Here is a 23,117-nt window from a genome sequence, read left to right as displayed (position 1 = left end):
TCCACCTATACAAGTCGGATAAACTAGAAAATCCCACATTAATAAATAATTGTACATCTTTCTTTGCCCATGAATTGTGAACTATGTCTTGACAAATTGTCCTGACAAAAATCAGAAAATTATCAAATAGTATATTCCTGGCATGCACCCCACTGCCCTTCATTCCCATGCTATGATGATACAGTGCAGAGGAGAATGAGTTAACAGAATATTTTATAAACTATGTCAAGATGGTTTCTAAAACCCAGAAGAACTAAATAAACATTAAAATATTTAAATGAAGTTTATTTTAAAAGCTCTACTCAATAAATAATTTACAACATATGAAGATATCATAGAATAGCAGTTCAAATTTCTTCCCAAGGTTCTATCAATGTCGCTCCAAAATGGGACAGCATTTTGTTACAGCAATCAAATGATACTCAGAGGTTTCAATTTCTTGCTCAGATCCCCTATGAGTTAAAAACTAAATTTTAACTTTGCATTATTCCATGGCTGCCTCAGGGTAGGACCTTAATATTTGGGTCAGGCAAGTCTGAATTGTACTGGTAGAACTGCTCATATATGAACTACACTATATTTGACATTTCTGTGCAGCACTCTTGAAGACAAATTGAGTTCCCTTACCAATTAAGTTGAGTTCAGGATGGTAATCAAATGCATTAACACCTTCATTAACATGGAAAGATGTGGTTTTCATTGGGCTTGTTCCTTTTTCTTTCCAGCCCACGACTAATGCATTCAGATTAGTTGTAGCACAGGAAATGAAAGCTTCCAAATTAGAACAATATTGTACTGGAAAAAAAGAATTAAATTCATGTTCATTAACAGGAAAGAACTTGCAATGCTTAGAGTTATACATTATTGTTATTTTTTAATAATTATTTCTCCAAAGAAGTCAAAACTCATGTTTTATTATTCACTCATGAGAAATAGAGAAAATATTCCTGTTTCTTTTCTCCCCAGGATATGGACCAAAGGGAGGAGGACATTTTTATCATGCCCTGTCAGACCTCTCCAGAGTATAAGCATTTTGGAAAGAGGGATATATGTTGTACTAGATGGGGCCTGTCCTTGCCAAAAAGTCAACCAATAATGCCATCCAAATCAGATGTGAAACATACTTTCATTCATCCATAGGATATGGGTGCCACTGATTAGGTCAATATTTATGTCTGATACTCAATTACCCTTAGGGAGTGGATGGAGAGCTGCCTTCTGAAACTGTCAAAGTCTGTGTCATGCTCTTCACCCAGATTGCTGTTACGAATGGAGTTCCTGGTTTTTCACCCAGTGACAGTGAAGAAATTATGCTATTGGTCTAAGTCAGAATGGTGACTGACCATTCAAGTTTGATAGCAGCGGGGAAGAAGCTGTTCTTGAACTTGTTTGTATGTGTATTCAAACTTTCACATTTTATGTCGTATGGAAGAGGGTGGAATAGAGTATAACCGGATTGGGAGAGGTTTTTGATTATGTTCACTGTTTTCCTGTGGCAGCGGGAAGTATAGATGGAGTCAATGGAGGGAAGGCTGGTTTGCATGGTAGACTGGGCTGTGTTCACATTTCTCTTAGTTTCTTATGCTCTTTGGAACAGTAGATGCCATAGCATGCTATGATGCATCCAAATTGGATGCTTTCCATGGTGTACCTATAAAAATTGGTAAGCGTCTTTGTGGACATGCTAAATTTCCTTAGCCTCCTGAGGAAGTAGAGATGTTGACATGCTTTCTTGACCATTGCATTGCCATGACTGGACAAGGACAAATTGTTGGTGATCATCACTCCCAGGAACTTGACGTCCTTGACCATCCCCACCTCAGCACCATTGATGCAAGCAAGGGTGTGCCCTCCAATCTGCTTCCTGAAGTCATTGACCAGTTCCTTCATTTTGCTGATGCTGATGGAGAGATTGTTATCTTTACACCGTGCCACTAAGTACATAATCTTTTTCCTGTATTCTGTCTCTTTGTTAACTACGATGTTATCTAATACGATGGTGGTGCTGTCTGCAAACATGCAAATGGTGTTGGGGTGGAATTTGGGCACACAGTCGTGACATTATAACAAGTATATTGGGAGGCTGAGTACGCACCCTTGCAAGGCACTGGTGTTAAGATTTATAGTGAAAGAGATGTTGTTGCCTATTCTGACTGAATGCGGTCAATGGGTCAGGAAACTGAGGAACCAATTACAGAGGGGGAGCTGAGACCCACATGTTGGAGTTTGGAGATGGCTTTGTTGTGAATTATGGTGTTGAAGGCAGAATTGTAGCCAATAATTAGAAGCCTGACTTAAGTATCTTTATTATCTAGATGTTACAGGGATGGGTGAAGGGCCAGGAAAATGATGACAGCCTCTTGCGCCAGAAGACGAATTGCAAAGGAACAAGACAATGTGGTAGGCTGGAGCTGATGTGAGCCACAACTAACCTCCTAAAGTTTGTCATAATGATGGAGGTCAGAGCCATCAGGTGGCAGTTATTGAGGCATGCTGCATGGTTTTTCTTTGGCATTGGGATTATGGTGGTCTTCTTGAAGCAATTGGGGACTTCAGATCATAATAAGGTGAGGTTAAAGATGTCTGCAAATACTCCCGTCAGCAGGTCTGCGCAGGATCTGAGTGCACAACAAGGGACTCCATCCTGGGCAGTTGCTTTCTGTGGGATAATGCTCAAGAAGGCTGGTCTAACATCTGCAGCAGTGACCGTGAATGTAGGTGCATCTGAGGCTTTTGGGATAGGTGACATTGTTTCACTGACCTTCTGTTCAAAGCAAGCATAGAATTTGTTGAGCTTTTCAGTTCAAGGTGTGTTGTTGCCTAACGATCTGTTTGATTTTGCTTTGTAACTTGTTAGGTTGTGTAAGCCTTGACACAAATGATGGGTTTCTGTGTGGTTAGTTTGGGTCTCAAGTTTACTTTGAAATTGCCTCTTGGCATCGCTGGTGACCTTACTGGGGTCAGACCTGAATTTCCTATATAGGTCAGGATTGCCCGACTTGAATGCCTCAGACCTGGACTTCAGTAGGGAGTAGATCTCCCAGGTCATCCATCATTTCCAGTTGAGGAGCATTCAGATTAAGTTCTTCGGCACACAGCCTTCTACACACCTACTAATGAAGTCTGTGACGGTAGTAACATACTCTTTTGGGTGGCTGTCATGGATTTGGAAGGCTCTCCCAAATGAACCTTGGTGAGTTGCTGCAATGCATCTTGTATATTGTACAAACCGAAAGAACTGCGGATGCTGTAAATCAGAAACAAAAACAGAAGCTGCTGGAAAAGCTCAGCAGGTCTAGCACTTCAACACACCACCCTTTTCCCTGGTTTGCTGCAGTCCTCTAGTGAAGCTCAGTGTAAGCTGGAAGAACATTTCATTTTCTGCTTGGGATCCCTGCAGCCTTTAGGACTCAAATCAAGTTCAATGACTTCAGGGCTTGAACTCTCCTATGTCCCAGCCCCAGTCCCCACCCCACCCCACCAAACCTTACGACACTACTCTGCTACTACATATAACCTACTGTTAGCCACTAACAGTCTCCATTAACAGCTATTCACCCTCCTCGCCCTGATCTTTATCCACTCCTTTTTCTGTCCAACTGTTCTCTCTCTTTGGGCTCTAACCCCACCAATCGCTCACTCCTTACCCTCTCACCCTACCCTATCTTCTGCACAAAAACCAACATTTTCCTAGCTGGCATCAGTTCTGAGGAGGGATCACTGAACCTGAAGCGTTAACTCTGATTTCTGCTCAGTTGTTGCCAGATCTGCTGAGCTTTTCCAGCAATTTCTGTTTTTGTTGCAGATTGTACACACTGTGCATTGGAGGTGAAGGCAGTGAATGTTTCGAGTGGTGGGTAAAGTACTGATCATGTGGGGCTTTCTTACCTTGGATGATTGAGCTTCTTGTGAATTGTTGGAGCTGTGCTTATCCAGACAAGAACAGATTATTCCATCACAATGTTAACTTCTACCTTATAGATGGTAGACAGGCATTGAGGAATGTGGAAATGACTTACTCACACAGAATTCCCAGCCTTTGACCTATTTGTTTTGCCAAATCTTTCCAGTTAAGTTTCTGATCAATTACAAATCCCAGGATGCTGCTGGTGGTAGAATTTAGTAATGGCAAAACCGTTGAACACTAAGGAGATATGGCTAGATTCTCTCATTTTGGAGCTCTCATTACTGGTATTTGTGTGGCACAGAAGTTACATGCCAATTACCTGAATGATATTAGGCTTTGCTGCACTCTGGCATGGACTGCTGTAGTATGTGAGAAGTTGCAAAGCTCTTATACGCTGTATGTTTATCAACAAGTATGCTACTTCTGACCTTATGTTCAAAGAACAGTCATTGACGACACAACTGAAAATGACTGGGTGAAGGATTTTGAGGAACTTCTGTTATGTCCCAGGGATGTGATGATTGGCCTCCAACAACAACCTTCTATTGTCTAGTAAAGACTCTAAACAGGGGACAGGTCTCACCACAACCCCAACCACACAGGGATACAGTTAGCCCTGAAGCACAGGTTTTCAAATAATACACCTGGATATAGTCAGAACTCATAGCTTTGATGAGTTGTTTCTTGATAACGTGACATAAATAAAATTGGCTGAGGTCTGTCATTGGTAATAATTGGAACTTCAGGCAGAGGTTGAGATGAATTATTCGCTTTGGTTTTTAAAACTAGAGTTTTATATGCAGGCAATACTTTTACATTTACATTGAACATTTTATGCTTTTTTTATTCCCTAATATCAACATTAGACATTCCCAAGTGAGTAAATCATGAGCCAAACAATAGCTCCCAGTCAACTGTGTTCTAACTTTAGCTTCAGAAAGTCACTCCATTAAATAACAATTTGCTTTGTTTTCATTTCTTGTAGCATCTATTCCTATAATCTCAACCCTAACCTTAATCCTAATCCAACAAAAGACAATAGACTCCAAGGCAAGGCAAGATATGAGACTGTTGAACAGGAAACTGTGCCTTCCTGATGCTGATATGAGGCAGCATACCATGATCAATTCTGTGCTGTGTTGTAGAGAGCAGTGCAGGGTACCACCACTGCAGTAGAGGCAAAGAAAGGGCTGTTTAAGCACTCCAACGATCTGTTCAATGACAGGAGGTGAATTGGTAATTCTTAGTGCCCAACAACTGAGCTTTAATACTGATGATGCAGAGGTCTGGAGTGGAATAATAACATCATGACTGTTGCCAGAGCAGTATAAAATGACTTTGATGATGCATTTGAACAAGGTTTAGCAGTTTTTTCCAAATTACTACATACTTTGTCCCAAAATATCATTTTTCAAAGCATCCCTACCACTGAGAGAAAACTGTAGTTGTTAGATGATTCTTCACTATCATTTTTTGGCAAAGTATAATATTACAACTCTCAACTCATCTGGTACCAACCCCGAGTTGTTTGAAACTTGGAGTATTATGGCCATGCTCAGGTGTAAGGTTAAAGTGCCAACTCCACATATGTGTGGTGAGCATATGCCAAATGGCTACTCTAACAATCTGACCAAAAATGCCACTCTAGAATTGTGCACATATGAGCAAAATGATACGACAGAGCTGAATATATAGATGTTATGCAATATAATTTTGTGACCATCAACTCTGAGCAGAGTTCTCACTAGATTGTGGGTTGGGTTTTTCCAGTGAATTCACCTGCAATTAGCCAAACCATTGCAAAAGACCCAAGATTTTCGAACACAGTTAATGCTCATCAATAATGTACTAAATACCTGACCTGTCCACATCAATGCAAATGCAAAATAGATTGATATATTTTTGTTTAACTCACTTTTAGAATTTCACTTCAGGTTGCTTTGGATAGACTAGCCACTCTTACTAAAAATGCTTCTATGATGATGCACTCATTTTCAGCTGCATTAATAAAACTGCAACAGATTGACACTTTTTAAGATATAAAGGGATATTCTTCAATCAAGGGGAAAACGTCCATTTGATGGTGTTGGTTCATGGGCAACTTTATGGCATTGAGGGTGAGTTGGAGGTTTGGATTAGGAATCGGCTGGCTGGAAGAAGACAGAGGGTAGTAGTTGATGGCAAAGGTTCATCTTGGAGTGCCGTCACTAGCGGTGTTCCGCAAAGATCTGTTTTGGGACCATTGCTGTTTGTCATTTTTATAAATGACCTGGAGGAAGGGTTAGAAGGTTGGGTGAGCAAGTTTGCGGACGATACGAAAGTCGGAGGAGTTGTAGACAGTGAGGAAGGATGTGGCAGGTTACAGCGGGATATAGAGAAGCTGCAGAGCTGGGCAGAAAGGTGGCAAATGGAGTTCAATGTAGCTAAGTGTGAGGTGATTCACTTTGGTAAGAGTAACAAAAAGATGGGGTACTGGGCTAATGGTCGGATACTTGGTAGTGTGGAAGAGCAGAGGGATCTTGGTGTCCACGTACACAGATCTCTGAAAGTTGCCACCCAGGTAAATAGTGCAGTGAAGAAGGCATATGGCGTACTGGCTTTTATTGGTAGAGGAATTGAGTTCCGGAGTCCTGAGGTCATGCTGCAGTTGTATAAGACTCTGGTGCGGCCGCATCTGGAATATTGTGTGCAGTTTTGGTCGCCATACTATAGGAAGGATGTGGAGGCACTGGAACGGGTGCAGAGGAAGTTTACCAGGATGTTGCCTGGTATGGTAGGAAGATCCTATGAGGAAAGGCTGAGGCACTTGGGGTTGTTTTCATTGGAGAAAAGAAGGTTTAGGGGTGACTTGATAGAGGTGTACAAGATGATTAGGGGGTTAGATAGGATTGACAGTGAGAACCTTTTTCCACGTATGGAGTCAGCTATTACAAGGGGGCATAGCTTTAAATTAAGGGGGGGTAGATATAGGACTGATGTTAGGGGTAGGTTCTTCACTCAGCGAGTCGTAAGTTCATGGAATGCCCTGCCAGTAGCAGTGGTGGACTCTCCCTCTTTATGGGTATTTAAGCAGGCATTGGATAGGTATATGGAGGATAGTGGGTTAGGGTAGGTTAGGTGGGCTTTGATCGGCGCAACATCGAGGGCCGAAGGGCCTGTACTGCGCTGTATTCTTCTATGTTCTATGTTTATGTTTGTAATGATGCAAATAGTTTGAATGAAAACATGAACTACATCTTCACATCATAAAACTAGTACAATTTAGCCTGGATTGTGGAAATGTGCCAAAGTCTATATACCTTGTCTGACCCATTCTTTATTGTGCTCTTTGTGTTGTAAAGTGAAACAGCATTTGTGGTTTCCTTTAACCAACTCTTGCCAAGTAATAGCTACAGTGGCCTCTTGCTCATCTGTTGAATTGGTTTGTCTTTCGAAAAGTGAAATTAATGCTGTGATAAAGCAAATAGCATTGACCTGCAAGAGCGAAAAAGGCATTATACATTTTCCACAATGTACTGGTAAAAGTTTTAACATTTGGTGTAGGGAAGACAAGAATCACTGGGAAGATGACCACAAAGGTTCAATAATACAAGAATTATTAGAAATCTCCCTGAATCTGTAACACAACTCATTGAAACTACTATAACAAAAACAAAACAGATTCTTATCGAAGATCACATTGTCCGTTATCATTTACTCAGTTTAGAAAATCAACGAGTTTCACTTTTTCACTTATGATGCAATTTTCTATAACGTATCTCATTGAATTGTTGATGCTTCGTTTTTTAAAAGTGTTCTCTTTTGTATTGTGTACTATATTTGAACCCAGTTACGTAATGCATGGTTCCTTTCAAAACAATGCAGGACGACAGTCCCAGTTTACATAGCGTACTGACTGTTGTTTTGTGTAGCCAAATTAATTGGAGCTTTGTGTATTGAGAGAAGGAGTTCTACTCCCTGATAACTAAAGACTGGATAGTTTCTGACATTATTAAATATAAGAAGACAACTGGCTCTTCAAAGAACACTTCAAAGATGAAACATTAGTTGGATATCATAAAGATTCTATAAAATACCCTTTACACAATTCTACAATGACAGATGCAGTAAAACTAATGAACTTTGAGCTAACAAACTACTTAAGATAAGTGCATATTCCTTGCCTAATTGTATTTCCCCAGAGTTATACCATACATGACACATCAATATGAAGTTAAAAAAAGTAAACTAGAATTTAAAATATTTTAAATGTTTTAAAATATTTGCATGGCTTGTAAATAGTTGAATGTCATTCAAACGTCAAGATGATGAACGTAATTGAATAGAGGATAACTAACTTGAGAAACAACATGATAATAGAGAAAATTACATTTTCATGTTAATTATATACAAAAAAGATAGTAATGTCTGTTTTACACTATAGGTACTTCATTAAAACTGGTATATCTTTGAAGTGGTGCAGGCTGGCATCATTGAGATTTACTGCTGGTTTTGCATTACTCTGTACTCAGGCATATATATGAAAACTCAAACACCTAGATAAAAATGCAGCTAGAATCCTTAATCCCAGTACTGAGATGGTTGCAACCTGCTGCTTACCAATATTGAAAATGAGTGGTTGAAAAGACCACAGACTTGTTAAGACTACAGCTCATTCTGCTATAACGCGTGCTTTCTTATCACGAATTCTCTGTAACACAATTGATGATTTGGGGACACTGTATTGAGAGCATAAACTTTTAAAATCTGTTGGCTGTAACGTGAGTACATCGCCAACACTTTAAACACTGTTGCTAAAGAGCAATTTTTCTGTTATGCGGGGCTGCACAAGAACACAACCATCGTGTTACAGAAGAACTACCTGTACTTCTTCTCAAACTAATGTCCCATTTGCTAAAATTCAGTTTTTCCTCAAATTTTGATTTTGAACTGATGAATAAAGTGAACATTCACAATCTTGACTGGATAAAATAAAACTGTATTTATGTTGAAAAGGGAATCAGAGTGAACTGGAGAAATGGTGGCTGGGGCACAGTGACCTGTAGTGCTGAAGAAATCAAAACTAATAAACAGCAGTAAGCTTAAAATAAATTTACTAAATCGATTATACTCATGGATTTTATATATATAAAGTCAGGAATTTCAATTGAGTTAATATGATAACAGCCTGAAGTGTGACATTACTTGGTGGTCGGGCCCAAGATGGGCCCAGAGGGGGAAGGGGCCTAATAACCAATGTTCAGGTTGAGGATGATGCTGCAGTGTACAAACAGTGCCCAGGCACTGGACAGCATCAGGATGTGTGATTTTTGTCCCAATCTTTATATGACACAACTGTCGCTACATTTTGTCTTTGTGTTTCTATGCAGCAATATTTCTTTTAGATTAATGAAATTCAAATGGATGTAAATAAGGTCCCATGATAAGATAATCATAAACAAACATACACTTTGAAATGTTCACACTGTATTGACTTGAGTTAATTGATCATTACACTTAAGATAATGCAAAATTCCCAGAATTTATTTTTGTGATTATCATAAATTACCTCCCCACAAACGTCACCAAAGGTGAGAACTGCTTCATTTCCATCTTTTGGGTTAAACCAATAGTGCATGGAAATCAGAGTGTTGCATATTCCATGAAGTTTATATTGACAGAAAAATTCATCTTTGGAATTAAGGTCATAAAAGCAAATCTCCTTACTTGTAAATGCAACTGCCACCTTTAAAAAAAATGAACACAGAAAATTGTTATTTTTTGCTGCATTAAGGTAAGAGGAGTCAGATTTCAGAAAGACATGAGAGGCTCAATTTTTACACAGAGGGTCATTCATGTGTGGAATGAACTCCCTGAGGAAGTGGTGGGTGCAGGCACAGTTACAATGTTTTAAAGACACTTAGATAGATACATGAATAGGAATTTATGTATTCCTATTGGGATATGGTCCAGATGCAGGCAGGAGGGACTAGTTTGGGATTATGTTCGCCATGGACTGGTTGGACCAAAGAGTCTGCTTCCATGCCATATGACTCTGTAACTCTATGACTCTACTTAATCAGAGTTTCAAAACTTGATACAGAGTTGAACAATTATGTTACATCTGGAACTAATGCAAATAATTGTATTTTTGACATGCAATTACTTCTAGTCTTCAAGCAAACATAGCAGCCTGTTGCATGCAGCCATTCATGCTCCAAGTAATGTGGGGTTGACACATAAATATTTAAAATTGGAATGACAAGTTAATGAAACTAGTTAAAGTGATTACTAAATTCTTAAAATGTGCATCCTCTGGAAGCAAACATAGGTGATGCTAATCAAAAGGCATTAAAAGTCATAAAAAGGCTTAAAATATTGTTTTGGGTGTATGATATTTTTATAGAAATTGGAAGGCAGTGGGGAAGGTACAGAAAAGATTCAATAGGGAGGTGCAAGAGACCATGGGTCAACAAAAAATATTAACGCAGGCTCCAGCAAAAGATGAGATGAGACAACGGAGGAGATGGGAGTCCGAGGTTTTGGTGAAGAAGGAGCTACAGGGTCAGAAGCACAACTCATCTTGAAATGGGGCACTGGGGTTGCAAAATGTTTGGTTGAGCTGCAGACAGTGGCTAGAGAGGGGAGATGGAATTGGTAGCAAGAAAGAAGACATTTGACAGCATTCTAGAACATTTAAAAAAATTATACAGGCTTCATATTCACCTGAAAGGAAAGGTTCTTCTAGGTTGCTTCAGTGCAAACTAATGTGACAGAGAGAAATAAAGCACAAGCAAATGATCAGAACTGATTAAGGTTTCTCAGGAGCTAATCACGTATTCAGGGCAATTGCTTTGGCCATTCCGATCTTTATTAAGGTGTAAGCATCAATGGCAAAGCCAAAGAGTTATTACCTACTGCAAAACTTTCCAGAGGTGGAGGTGGTTAGCCACCATCTTGAACTGACATTGTCGGTACACCATAGTCTTATTAGGAAGTTCCAGACTTCTGACACAAAAATGGTGAAGAAATAGCACTATTTCAAGTGAAGCTGGCTTTCCATATGTCTACTGCCTTGTCCCACCATCAGAGAGTAATCACAGGTTTAAAAGGCTCTTTCGAGGAAACTTTAGCAAGTTGCTCAATACTCATTTGAAGAGCCATTGCAGGCACAACTGGTTTTGCATCAAAAGCTCCAAAGACAAGCAACCCCTGTTTAGACCCAAAAACACATGCAGCCATTTTAGTTGTTTTTTTCCCTTCACTTTTCCTGTTGCATAATAAAAGTGAACAGTCATTTGAAGACTTCACAACATCTGATGTTTCCACATTGAAGAATGATAACATACTCAATGGGTGTTAAGGACAGAGTAGCATTCCTTCAGACAGGGTTTTAACAGAGGATGTTATTAAGGAAGATTAGCTTCAGTCATTTGAGTTTAGTCCTACTGCTAAAATGACAGTCGATTAGCAAGGTCATGATCTAAAGTATAAATTTACAGATGTGATATCCTATTTATAATGAATTGTCACCCACATCACCTAAGTGCCATCAGAAGGTTTGATTTTCCCTTATTCTCCCACTACACCTAGGTGCAGTCCTGGGTTCTTCAGCTGGGGTGGAGCCTGAGAGTGGAGCTGGTTAGTCTTAAAAACTCAGGCGGAAGTTCCCAGAGACGTTTGTAGCTGGAGGATCCAGACATACTGACAGCTGCAGGCATGCCATACATTTGATACAACATCCACAGGGTTGGATTTGTCAAAGGGCAAACTGGAGGTGCAGAGGATGGGCAACACTGGAGTGTACTGTGAGGAGACATTGCAGGGCATGTATGTGACTGGGGTCAAAAGTGTGGTGCTGGAAAAGCACAGCGGACCAGGTAGCATCTGTGGAGTAGGAAAATCGACGTTTCGGGCAAGAGCGCTTCATCAGGAAGGGTTTTTCCTGCTCCACGGATGCTGCCTGACGTGCTGTGCTTTTCCAGCACCACACTCTTGACTCTGATCTCCAGCATCTGCAGTATTCACTTTCGCCATGTATGTGACTGACACCACTCCATATCCCTGAGAGGAAGAGCTACCTGGGGTGTGGTTGAGGTGTGTACGTTTCTGGAAGCCATTGAGCATTCTGCTGGATCCACCATCCTGTCTGTGGAGAAGGCCATTAATCACTTTTCAGCATTGTTGTATGTTCGTTCAGACCACTGACATCGCACTGACCTGGTTGGTTACTTCAGACCAGGCTGACAGTATGCCATGGTCTCCTTTGTCCTGGGGCCCTCCTTTGCACTATCTGACCCACAGGTCCCTGTTGAACAAGTGGAGTTCCACCATCCCTGCCTCAGCCATTCCTTTCTAATTGTACACCCCCTCTGTAAGTGCAGTTCCTGGCTTGCAGTGTTTAAAATGATGCAGTTCAGATTTAAATATGGTATGCATGACATAAATAAGCATCCTTGTCCCTGTTAGCCACAAACATGCACAAGAGTGGTACTGTGGAGACAGGATGGATAACCAACAAGTGAGCAGTGGAGATTTGCATGAGCTAATTCACCAGGGCTCACATTAGGAAACCTACATGAAACTCCCCAAAATTGACACATCGCCAAAATATGCATGATTCATCCCTATGTCTACAAACAATATCTCCTAGGGCTAGTATATAACAACAAACAGGAAAAGAACAAATCATTGGGTGACTCAAAAAATAACAGCAAATTGGGAAGCTATAGCAAGAAATTCTTTGATGATAGGTGAGAACGAAATGATTTGCAACAATCCCACTGAGCTGGAGGAGAAACGTCAAGAATGTGAAGGAGGGATAGTGGACCCTGCTCACACTGTGTAATGATTTAGTACCTGCTTAAGGATGAATAAATACTGCTGAAATTAATGTTTTTTAAATTGTATGTTAAATCAGAGGTATCTAAATCAGAAGCAGTTATATTAGAGTAAAATCTTATACAAACATATATTTAAGAAGCATTTTGGTAGCCATTGAGCATTCTGCTGGTTCCATCATTCTGTCCATGGAGACAGTCAGACTCAGTCGTGTTGGAGCCTAATATTACTGATAATACTAGTGGGGACTGCTTGAAGCTTCAAAAAATTCCTGAGTGTGGCTGACTTACCTGCCTACTGAACTGATTGAAATATAGCATAGAATTCCAGAAGTGAAATCCTACCTTATTTACATTTGTCATGGAGACCATACTTGTAACCCAGAGATCCCGCAATCTTACGGAATCTGTGGCAACTCGTAGAGTTTGCTGTAGCTTCAAATTCTCACCCCAAACATTCATCCAACCTTCCTTACTCAAACTCAGGTAGCGATGTGAATTCTTCAGGTAGACTATACTTTGAATAGGTTCCTTATGGTGGGCTGGAAGAAATTTGATTTCTTTCCACTGAGGAACAAGTGATGATTTTGTTCTCTCGTCGTTTTCGTAAAGTTCTAACAGCATGAATGTTGTCACTTTGTTCCAGTCAACAAAGCCATCTCGCGCTACGTCAATTCTGTCAAACAGATCTCCATACTCTTCTTCAATGCCATATCCAAGAGCTATGAACATATTGTCAATAAAGCTCTTCCTATTAAGTGCAACAAATTCTTCAAAATTTGGTGTCTATAAGTGAAAATGATATAAAATGAAGCAAAGTCTTTACAATTAGACATGGATACAATCATTTTAAGTCAATGACAATTACACACTATTTACATTGCATTTCAAAGTACTACTTAATGAGCAGTACACAAACATTAAAGCAATTTCAATGTTGTGTGGACTGGGAATTGAAAACCGGTCATTATGTCATTCGCATTTTATAAATACAAATACAAATAAATACAAATTAATGAACACTGCAACTAAGTTTATTTTTTGAAGTACAATCTATATTTTCCACACAGTGAGACGATAAGCATTATCATAAATAGAAAAAATAGAATTTGGTCTCGAATGACCACAGGGATAAAACTGTATTAAAAAATCACTGCTTCAGCACAATTCAATCTTAACAAGCATTGACTTTAATAAATTTACAGAAATGAACTGGAGTTACAGTAGTTTTGAGTGTCATATTGCCAGTAAGCATATTATCCAAGCAGACCCTCAAGAACATTTTATAATTAAATGTGTCATTCCACAGATAAACTGTGAACCCTAAATTTTATCTTCCTATTTATGTGGATATAGATAAATGCCCTCAAATGCAGTCTTGATGCCAAGGGCAGTCACTTTCACTTCCCCTCAACAGATCAGTCTTCTCCACTTATATGTTTCTAATATTATATTCCTTTGTCTCTAGTTCTCTTTGCATTTTCCCCTTCCATGTTCGCACTCTCTACTGGCAGCATCTAGGGGCAACGTCTTTCAAGTATCTGCACAGCATTGTCTCCTCCTCCAAAACTTATTTAAAAATTCCATTTCCTTAATTTGTCCTTTCCAGATTCAGTGTTAATTTTCCATAAATAACAAACAGAAATACACATGAACATTAATTGACTACGGAACTCCGTGTACTGTATCAGAGAATGTAGCAAATTGAGGAATGTTTGTGTTCCTGACTCAGACCCAGCAGGAAGATAGACAGTAGAAGATTAGGAAGGGCTCATGCCCGAAACGTCGATTCTCCTGCTCTTTGGATGCTGCCTGACCTGCTACGCTTTTCCAGCAACACATTTTCAGTAGAAGATTAGGATTCAGTAACTATTTAGGATTCTTCTTTTAATGGGATTAGATGTGTGGTCAAATCGACTTCTGCTAATAATACAGTATTTCGAACTACAGCATGAGTTTCTATCCCTCAAAAACAATATCTCATGTATAAGTCAACCCTTAATTTCAGTTTAAAAGTTGTCTTCAAAATTCAACCTATACATGAGTATATACGGTAGATCCGAGTCCACTCCTGCCATTAGAGTTATGACGATAACATCATAAGACTGTAAGTATAGGAGCAGAATTAGAGCATTTGGCCTATTAAGTCTCCTCCACTACTCGATCATGACTGATATGTTCCTCAATCCCATTTTCCTGCCTTCTCCCTGACATAGCTTATTGGATCAGATGGGGAAATACAGTGGCTCAGTGGTTAGCGTTGCTACCTCACAGAGCCAAGAACCCAGGTTCGATTCCACTCTTGGGCAACTGTCTGTTACACTTTGCACATTCTCCCCATGTCTGTGTGGATTTCCTCTGAGTGCTCCAGTTTCCTCCCGCAGTCCAAAAATGTGCAGGTTAGGTGTATTGGCCATGGGAAATGCAGGATTACTGAGATAGGGTAGGAGGTGTGTCTGGGTGGGATGATCTTCAGAGGGTCAGCCTGGACTCAATGGGCCAACTGGCCTACTTCCACACTGTAGGGATTCCATAATCTTCTGATCTGGGTCAAAAACTCTATTCCCAAACCTAATCAGACAAAAGTATACATTCTCATCCTTTGAGGAGTACTCATGTGATGTCCACACTAGGAGCCATCCCAAGTAAAGTCATTGTCCAGGCCAGGAATCAACGCAGCCAGCAGTAGAGGGGATTGGAATTGAAACTAAGCCCGATTTTATCATCATGAGTTGCCATGTTCCAAGTTTTAAAGGGCCTAAGTCATTTTAACAGATGCTGAGAGAAATTCAATGTGCAAAATAAGTGGGAGAGGGTGTAGAATGGCAGGTGGGTGGGAGTTAGGGTGCCCATTGAGTGAGGGATAAGGTGCCAGGTATAGTGGCAGTAGATTGACAAGTGAGTGTTTAGGGTAGGTCGAAATAGATGGGAGCTGTGGGCTATTAGGTCATGTCTGGTTGGGTCTGTGGTTTTGGGATGGAGGAATGGAATGGAATCAAGTCAGGTCCAGACAAGATGAGTGAGGATGATGAACCAAGGAGTGGGCAATAGCATCAAGTCAGGTCCAAATCCGAGGTGAGGTGGGGTCGAAACATTTTGACCCAGCAACTGTGAAGGAATTGCGATATATTTCCAAGTCAAGCTGGTGAGTGGCTTAGAGGGGAACATGAAAATAGTGGTGTTCCCATTTTTCTTCTGCCTTGTACTTCTAAATGGAAGGCTTTGCAGGTTTGGAAGGTGTTATATGAGGATTTCTGCAGTGTGTCTTATGGATAGGACACACTGCTGCTACCGAGTGTCGGTGGTGGAAGGAGTGGATGCTTGTGTATATAGTGCCAAAGCGGGCTGCTTTGTCCTGGATGGTGTCAAACTTCTTGAGTGCTGTTGGAATGTAGTCCATCATACTCCTGACTTGTGCCATGTAGCTTTGGGGAGTCAGGAGGTCTTAGCTAATGACTATAACTATAAATCAGTCCTGACCCTCTGAGGTCTTCAACTTTAATACAGGGCTGTGGATTTTTTCAGAAGGTTTCAGATGCCAGGTAATTGTCTACATTCTCATGTTCTCAGGCAATTACTGTTTATCAACTTGAACCCTCTGTGCATTCTCCAGGGTATGTACCATCTCTGACTATGTGGAGACCAGATTGTGTGAAACATTTTAAAATTCTGTTTTTTTTATATACAGAAGCACAACAAAAATGAAACTCATTGTTATCTACATCATGATTCCATCAATCAACTTATTTGCCTCCATGCAAAAACATACATGATACAAAAATTAGATACACTTTGCACATAGCTCTAATGAGTTACTCTGGACATGCACATAATCCAGTTGATTATAAAATTGATTATTAACTTCAGGGCCAATATGCAGCATAACTGTATAAACCTACCATGAAAGCCTTCTGTATTTTCATTATATCTTTGACACTGAGTCGGTTTTCTAGCTGATCCGGAACTTTTTTAAATGTTTCCATTTTATCAGAACTTGAATCAAGTGTTCCAAATTCCAGCTCATCTTCAGTGTTCGTAGACCTAGCCCGCAATTGAGCTGACATTCTTCAAGATTCACTGCAGTCAGCTTTTAACAGAAAAATAGACATCATGTTACGTTCATGAAATGCATACCTGATTTTCACTGATCATGAATAATCATAATCTAGAATTATCTAAATTCAATGGGCTTGTGCCCCCTTTGATGTCCTTTTGGGAGAAGGCACCGGAAATCCTGGTACTCTGAGTCCTGAAGAAGGGTTCACCCGAAACGTCGACTTCTCCACCTCCTGATGCTGCCTGGCTTGCTGTGTTCTTCCAGCCACCTGCCTGTCTACTCATGATTTGCCAGCAGATTCAGCACAATTTGAAGTCCAATCAGCATAAAATGCAAAAGCTAGTTGCTGTTCACCATCTGAGGTGCTTAATGGGGTCCCCCTGGGTACCTAGGTGACTGCTAGTACTAGCATGTGCTTGGAAGGCTCTCCTGCAAATAGGCCAACATATTGTAGACAATTGGGTTTGGAAGGTTTGCCAGCTTATGATCTGCTCTGCTTGAGTTTTATTTCTGCTTCTAATGTACATTTTCTTTCAAAGGAGAGCTTACTGTCCTTTATTTGGTTGTACCAGATGCAAAGATCCAGGCTAAGCTTCTCCTTGGATTTGAAGTCATCATCAAACCTCCAAAGACAAGTTCTCAGAGTGTCCTTGAGGAGCTCTGCGCAAACACCATGAGAACGCACTCTAGACTCAAGATGCTATAGAAGTGAAAGTCAGACATTCTGGCAACATGCCCACCTATGTTCAATTATAACTGTCTCAATATGATTCAGTTGGTTGACACAGTACCTCAGCTGACCCCTTCAAAGACTTTGCCCTGTTTTGCCCTGCCACCTGATCTTCAGGACATTTGAGTTTCTTAGTATAACTCTGGTCCAGGTGCCGCATGTGTAAAGCAGACTGGGCAAGATTATTGCTTTATCGATTTTCAGTTTGACAGACTTACACCTCTGCATTTTCAGATTGATGTTTAAATACTGCTAAAGACTGCACTTCTTTCGCAATTCTTGAATGTATTGTGTATCAACAAAGACAGATCAAAAGAATGTGTAGCCAAGTGTTATCCACTGCTGACAATTTCTGGTCATGGACCGGTCATTGGGCTTGAGATAGGATTTTCCTAAAGGAGGGAGAGTGTCACTACAGTTTTCTTTGTGCTGATCATAAAGCTGACGTTGCTGCATACACCAGAAGGTCTGTGCTACATGAACACGCCAGCTCTGAATCTGTGGCTACAGCACAGTCATTCCGAATAAGAAATCGTAAAGCACATTATTGGGAGATCTTGGTGTGAGCCTGGAGTTGTTTCAGATTGAGCAGCTCCCCATTCACACAATACACCTGTATCTGGTTTTGATGCCAGGATCAATACCACAAAAGACATCAGACAGCATGATGGAGAAAGATATGCTGAAGAGTGTTGGTCACTAGCATGCAGCCCTGTTCAATTCATGTGGGGGAGCCAATGTTGGACTGGGGTGAACAAAGTTAAAAAGTACACAACTCCAGGTTGTAGTCGAACAGGTTTGTTTGGAAGTACAAGCTTTCAGAGCGCTGCTCCTTCATCAGGTAGGTACTGAGGCAGGATCATATGACACAGAACTTAGAGTAAAAGATCAAAGTATCATGCAACTGATGCAATGTATTGAACAAACTTAGAATGGGTTGCAGGTTTCGATTCATTAATATGCAAATTCAAGACCTTCTTTCAATTCACATTCCCAAGATCACTTCAGATTTTAAAAAAACGGTGACATCTCAGCTCAGACAATGAGGTTAGAGTCTGTCTGTATTCCAACCTTGAGTCAGACTGGTTCATTTAAGTCAGAGATAAGGATTTTTTTCTCTCACAGAGAGTCATGTGTCTGTGGAACTCCCTTTCGCAAAAGGGCAGTGGAAACAGGGTCCTTGAATATTTTTAAGGTAGAGATAGCTAGATTGGTGATAAGCAAGGGATAAAAGGATATCAGGGACCGGTGAAATGTGCAGTAATCAGATCAGTGCCCTCATTGAAGTGCAGGGCAGGCTTAAAGGGGCAAGTTGTTTCATGTTGTTCCTAACTCATATGGATGTAACACAAAGTGAAGGCTGTTATGTAGGTGTAAGGGGTACTGTACCTTTAAGAGTTAAAAGCTAGAAGAACTATCTGACAGCACAGTGTTCTGAATATGTTAACAATGTAACATTTGGTTGAACAGCCAGATTAGCTGGGTTGCCTTTAGATGACAAAACAAATTTGAATTTGGCCAACTAGTTTAAATTATACCCCAAAATACCAACCTCCAATCAAGTTTGAATTGAGTATATTGACAATTTTAAAAGCCAATGACACAATCCTATGCTTTGGGTGTATAAGACCAGGGAAAATTGAATAATTGGGAGAGAACTGCCAAAAAATGTAGGATGTAGGCTGCTAGTCAGAACTCTCTGAGAGGTACCTGTCGAGAGAAGGAGTTGGCACAGAGAAAAACATCAACACCGAATTGGAGAGCAATTCTACAGAGGAAGATATAAAGAGAAGATTTGACAGCTGGCTGGTTTAGAAATTTGAATTATTTGGTAAATCTTAATTGGGAGTTTTATCAAACTAGTATTATAGAAGGGGAAAATAAAAAATAGGTTAGAGAAAGGAGTTGTAAATAGTTGTTAGTTAATTATTATGTTATGCATTAAGAAATAAAGTTGTTACTTTTTACTTTAACTAGTTCTTGGCCTCTACTGCAGGGGATAAATCTTTTCTGTGTTGCTGGCTTAAATTAAGCGGGGGTGGGGTTTACCCTGTGTTGTAACAAAGCACCAAGAATGATTAGCTTGTCCAACTTCGGCATAGCAGAAATCGAGGAATGGAAGTCCCAATAGATGCAATCCTTGATTTCAGCAAGGTTAGTAAAACAGGGATATGGGCGCTGCTGAGAATTGTTGGCTTGTTGCCATGCACAGAGAGATTACCAACAATCGTATTGTAGTGATTGTAACAAGGTCAGCCAGGTGGACTGCCTGAACTCGATCACATGTTGACTATGCTGGGCCTTTCATAGGCTCAATGTTACTCAAATAGCTGGACGTACATAGAGTTCATTCATCAAACACGGGGATTATGATAGAAAAACTGTGCACATCTTTCGCAATACATAAACTCCTGAAAGTGTTAGTCACAGATAATTTTACTGTTGTTCACCAGCAGGGAATTTGAATATTTCCTAAAGTCTAATGGTCTGGCAGAAAGAGCAATCCAAGTTTTGAAGGCAGGCTTAAAGAAACAAGCCAACAGCTTCAGTCGATACTAAACTGTCCCGATTCCCATTTGATTATTTGACCAGGTCTCATGCTCCAGTAAAGTTGCTAATGGGGAGAAGATACTGTCCCTGGTGAAATCAGATTGTCCCGAACCCTAGGGAGGGGAGGGTTAAGCGGCATCAGGGATGTGTCGGACATAAGACTCTGCAAAGCAAGAGGGACAATTTACTTCAGAGGATGAAGTTTGGTGTAGAAAACAAGGGAATAGTCCTTCATGGGTAAGAGACATGGTCAACGCGAGATCAGGTCCAGCCATGTATGAAGTTTGAGTAGGTGCAACAGTCCTGAATAAGCTTGTGGACTGTATGGAAGCTGCAAACTTGCAAATGTGCCCTGCTTCTTTGAACAGTCAGAAAATCTGTCAGAGCCTGTAGGTTCTCCCTCTCCGTCAAGTGTTGAGAATAACTCAGAATCTGAGATGGGCGTGGCAGATGTTGCTGCCTCGGCACCTTTGCCACTTGAAGAGGAGGATGAATATCTTCACTGATGCTCTGGACGCAAGAAGGGAGATACCGAGCTTTACACACCACCCATACCCAAGAAAGGGTGGGAGGAACTTCACCAGGTGCTAAACACCCCAGAAGGATCTACCAAAAAAAGAACCAACCCATGTCCTTGGACTCAGAGGGGGAAGGATGTTGTGGTTATAGCGAGGTCAGCCAGGTGGATCTCAGAAACTGAGTTCTCCAACTGGGACTATTAATCTGGTCCCAATTAGGGAACCCTGGCTGACAGATATAAACAGGAATGTCAGGGGTTCTGTTCACTCTGAAAGCTGGCTCTGAGGGAGCTGGATCAATGCCAAGGACTCTCCATGCATAAATAAATGGTAACTTGGTGACAGGATAACGACCACAGCTAATTCTGGAACACAAGTCTTCAGTGCTATTGCCAGAATATTTCAGGGCCCATATCCAATATCTTAAGACATTGGTCACTATTATGTGCAGTGAATTGAATTATCCAAAAAGTGGTATCTGTGACAGTGGGGACTTCAGGAAGAGGCTAAGGTGGGTCATCTATTCGGCACTGCTGGCTGACATTGGTTGCAAATACTTCATCTTATGCACAGAAGTGCTGGGCTTCCCCATTTTTTGTACAGCCTCTGCTTCCTGTTAGTTATTTAATTGTCTGTCATCATTCACAACTAGTGGTGCAAGACTGCTGGGCTTAGAACAGATCTGTTGACTAAGGAATTGTTTAGCTATGTCTTTCCTGTGCTGTTGCTGCTGGTTGAAATGCAGATAGTCCTTTGCTAAAGCTTCATCACAATGACACTTCATTTCTGAGTGTGCCTGGTCCTGCTCGAGGCATGATCCCCTTCACTGAATCAGAGTTGATACCTCATCGTGACGGCAATGATAAAGTGATGGATATTACAGGCCATGAGTTTACAGATTGTTAGTGAACACACTTCCATTGTTGTCAGTTGCCCACAGTTTATCCGGGATAGCCAGTTCTAATTTGCTAGCTGCATTTGAAATCTATCCCATTTAGCATAATGATATTGCTGCACAGAAAGAAAGGCATCCTCAGTGTGAAGATTGGGATTTTGTATCTAGAAGGACTGTGCGGTATATTACTTCTTCTGAAGATGTTGTGGAGGGACAGAAGGATTTGTGACAGGTAGAATGGTGAAGATGAGGTCAAATATGTTTTTCCCTCACCACCTGCTGTAGACCAGTCTAGCAACCATAGCAGTTGATCAGTAGGTAGCAAGAAAGTTGTCCCTCACTCAGAGTGCATTCTGTGCCTTTTCTACCCTCCCTGCTTCCTCCCATTGGCGTTCAACATGGAGCAACAATGATTCATCAACTGTAGCTGGAATGAGGGGTGTATGTAGTAATATGTAGTAGAGGTGGTATATAGTAATCAGCAGGTGGTTTCCTTCCCTGGTGCCATGACACTGAATGGAACCTGGACTCCATGTTGAGGATTCCTGAACAACTCCTTCCCAATTACCACCTCCAGGGCATGTCTCCTGCCAGTGGGATAGGACACACCAGGGATGGCGATGGTTGCGCCCTGGTCAGTATGTGTACGGTTATGACAACATCAGGCTCTTTTATGATAGGTTCCCAACTTTAGCACAAGGGTGATAAGTAGGAACTTTGCGGAATTTTGCAGTAGTCATTCCCTTGGTTTTGTGAAATTTCACAGTAGTTTCATAGAACCGAGTGGTCTGCTCAATTATTTCAGACAGCATTTAAAAGTCAACCAAATTGCTGCCTGGTGTCACCCGTATGCCAGATTAGGATAAGGATTGTCGATTCCCTCCCCAAAGCGCATTACGGACACAGCTGGGATTTTATGGCAATCCATAAGATTTTGTGGACTAGCTTTCAATTCCGGATCTTAAATTCCACCAGCTACTTGGCCCCCTGTCCCCACAGCATGAGTTGTGACCCTGGTTTACTAGTTAGTGATGTTACCACAATCTCCTCGAGCATTTTCTGTTATTTCAGATTTCCAACATTCGCAGTATTGTGCCTTTGCAATTCTAAGAAGTCGCGGTTAAGAATTACTAAGTATTTGGCCCTGGACTCACTCTGCCCCAACCCCGGTCATCATATAAAACTCTAACTGGCAAATCCGCATCCAAAGCAATTTGCAAATTCCGGGTAGCTGCACATTTTGATGAAAAAACAAAAACAAAGTTCCCTTTTACATGGCATGTAACAGATATCGTTAACCTGTGGGAAAGTGGTTCAGCGAATAAGACGCGGGGAAAGGGCTTCAGAGCACAAAGGGATCATACATTTGCAGGTGCTCTCTGCACATTAGAATCGAGCAGATTTCACTCACCCGGTAACTTGCAGCAAACTGAAACGCTCCAGCAATGGCCTCACTTTCCACACAAAACTCGGTGAATGTAGTTACCGAGCAACCAGTCGCACACTTTAGCTCCGACCCTACAGTCAATCACTCAACAGGGCGGGACAGACAATGCACTGAAATGGACTCCATATTCAGCGAACCATAGATTTAAAACAATTATCTGCTAATTGCGTCTTTGCTTTAGCTCTGATGCATGA

The 23,117-nt window shown here is 40.9% G+C and overlaps 1 protein-coding gene across 1 annotated transcript in view; it reads right to left on the bottom strand.

The window, feature by feature from the left end:
• Positions 1–23,117, bottom strand: part of LOC140478972 (cilia- and flagella-associated protein 337-like) — a 61,531-nt gene extending 38,414 nt beyond the window's left edge. Inside the window, exons 1-6 of the mRNA XM_072572681.1 lie at positions 22,888–23,117; positions 16,626–16,813; positions 13,072–13,512; positions 9,456–9,632; positions 7,207–7,381; positions 628–795 (exon numbers count right to left, since the gene is read on the bottom strand). Coding sequence (XP_072428782.1) covers positions 628–795; positions 7,207–7,381; positions 9,456–9,632; positions 13,072–13,512; positions 16,626–16,790 — 1,126 coding nt within the window. The 5' untranslated portion in view covers positions 16,791–16,813; positions 22,888–23,117. The remainder of the gene's footprint in view (positions 1–627; positions 796–7,206; positions 7,382–9,455; positions 9,633–13,071; positions 13,513–16,625; positions 16,814–22,887) is intronic.

This window comes from Chiloscyllium punctatum, chromosome 6 (assembly GCF_047496795.1).
Source record: "Chiloscyllium punctatum isolate Juve2018m chromosome 6, sChiPun1.3, whole genome shotgun sequence".
Taxonomy (NCBI): domain Eukaryota; kingdom Metazoa; phylum Chordata; class Chondrichthyes; order Orectolobiformes; family Hemiscylliidae; genus Chiloscyllium; species Chiloscyllium punctatum.
Note: the sequence above shows the minus strand (reverse complement) of the source record. Positions and strands in the feature narration are given on the sequence as shown.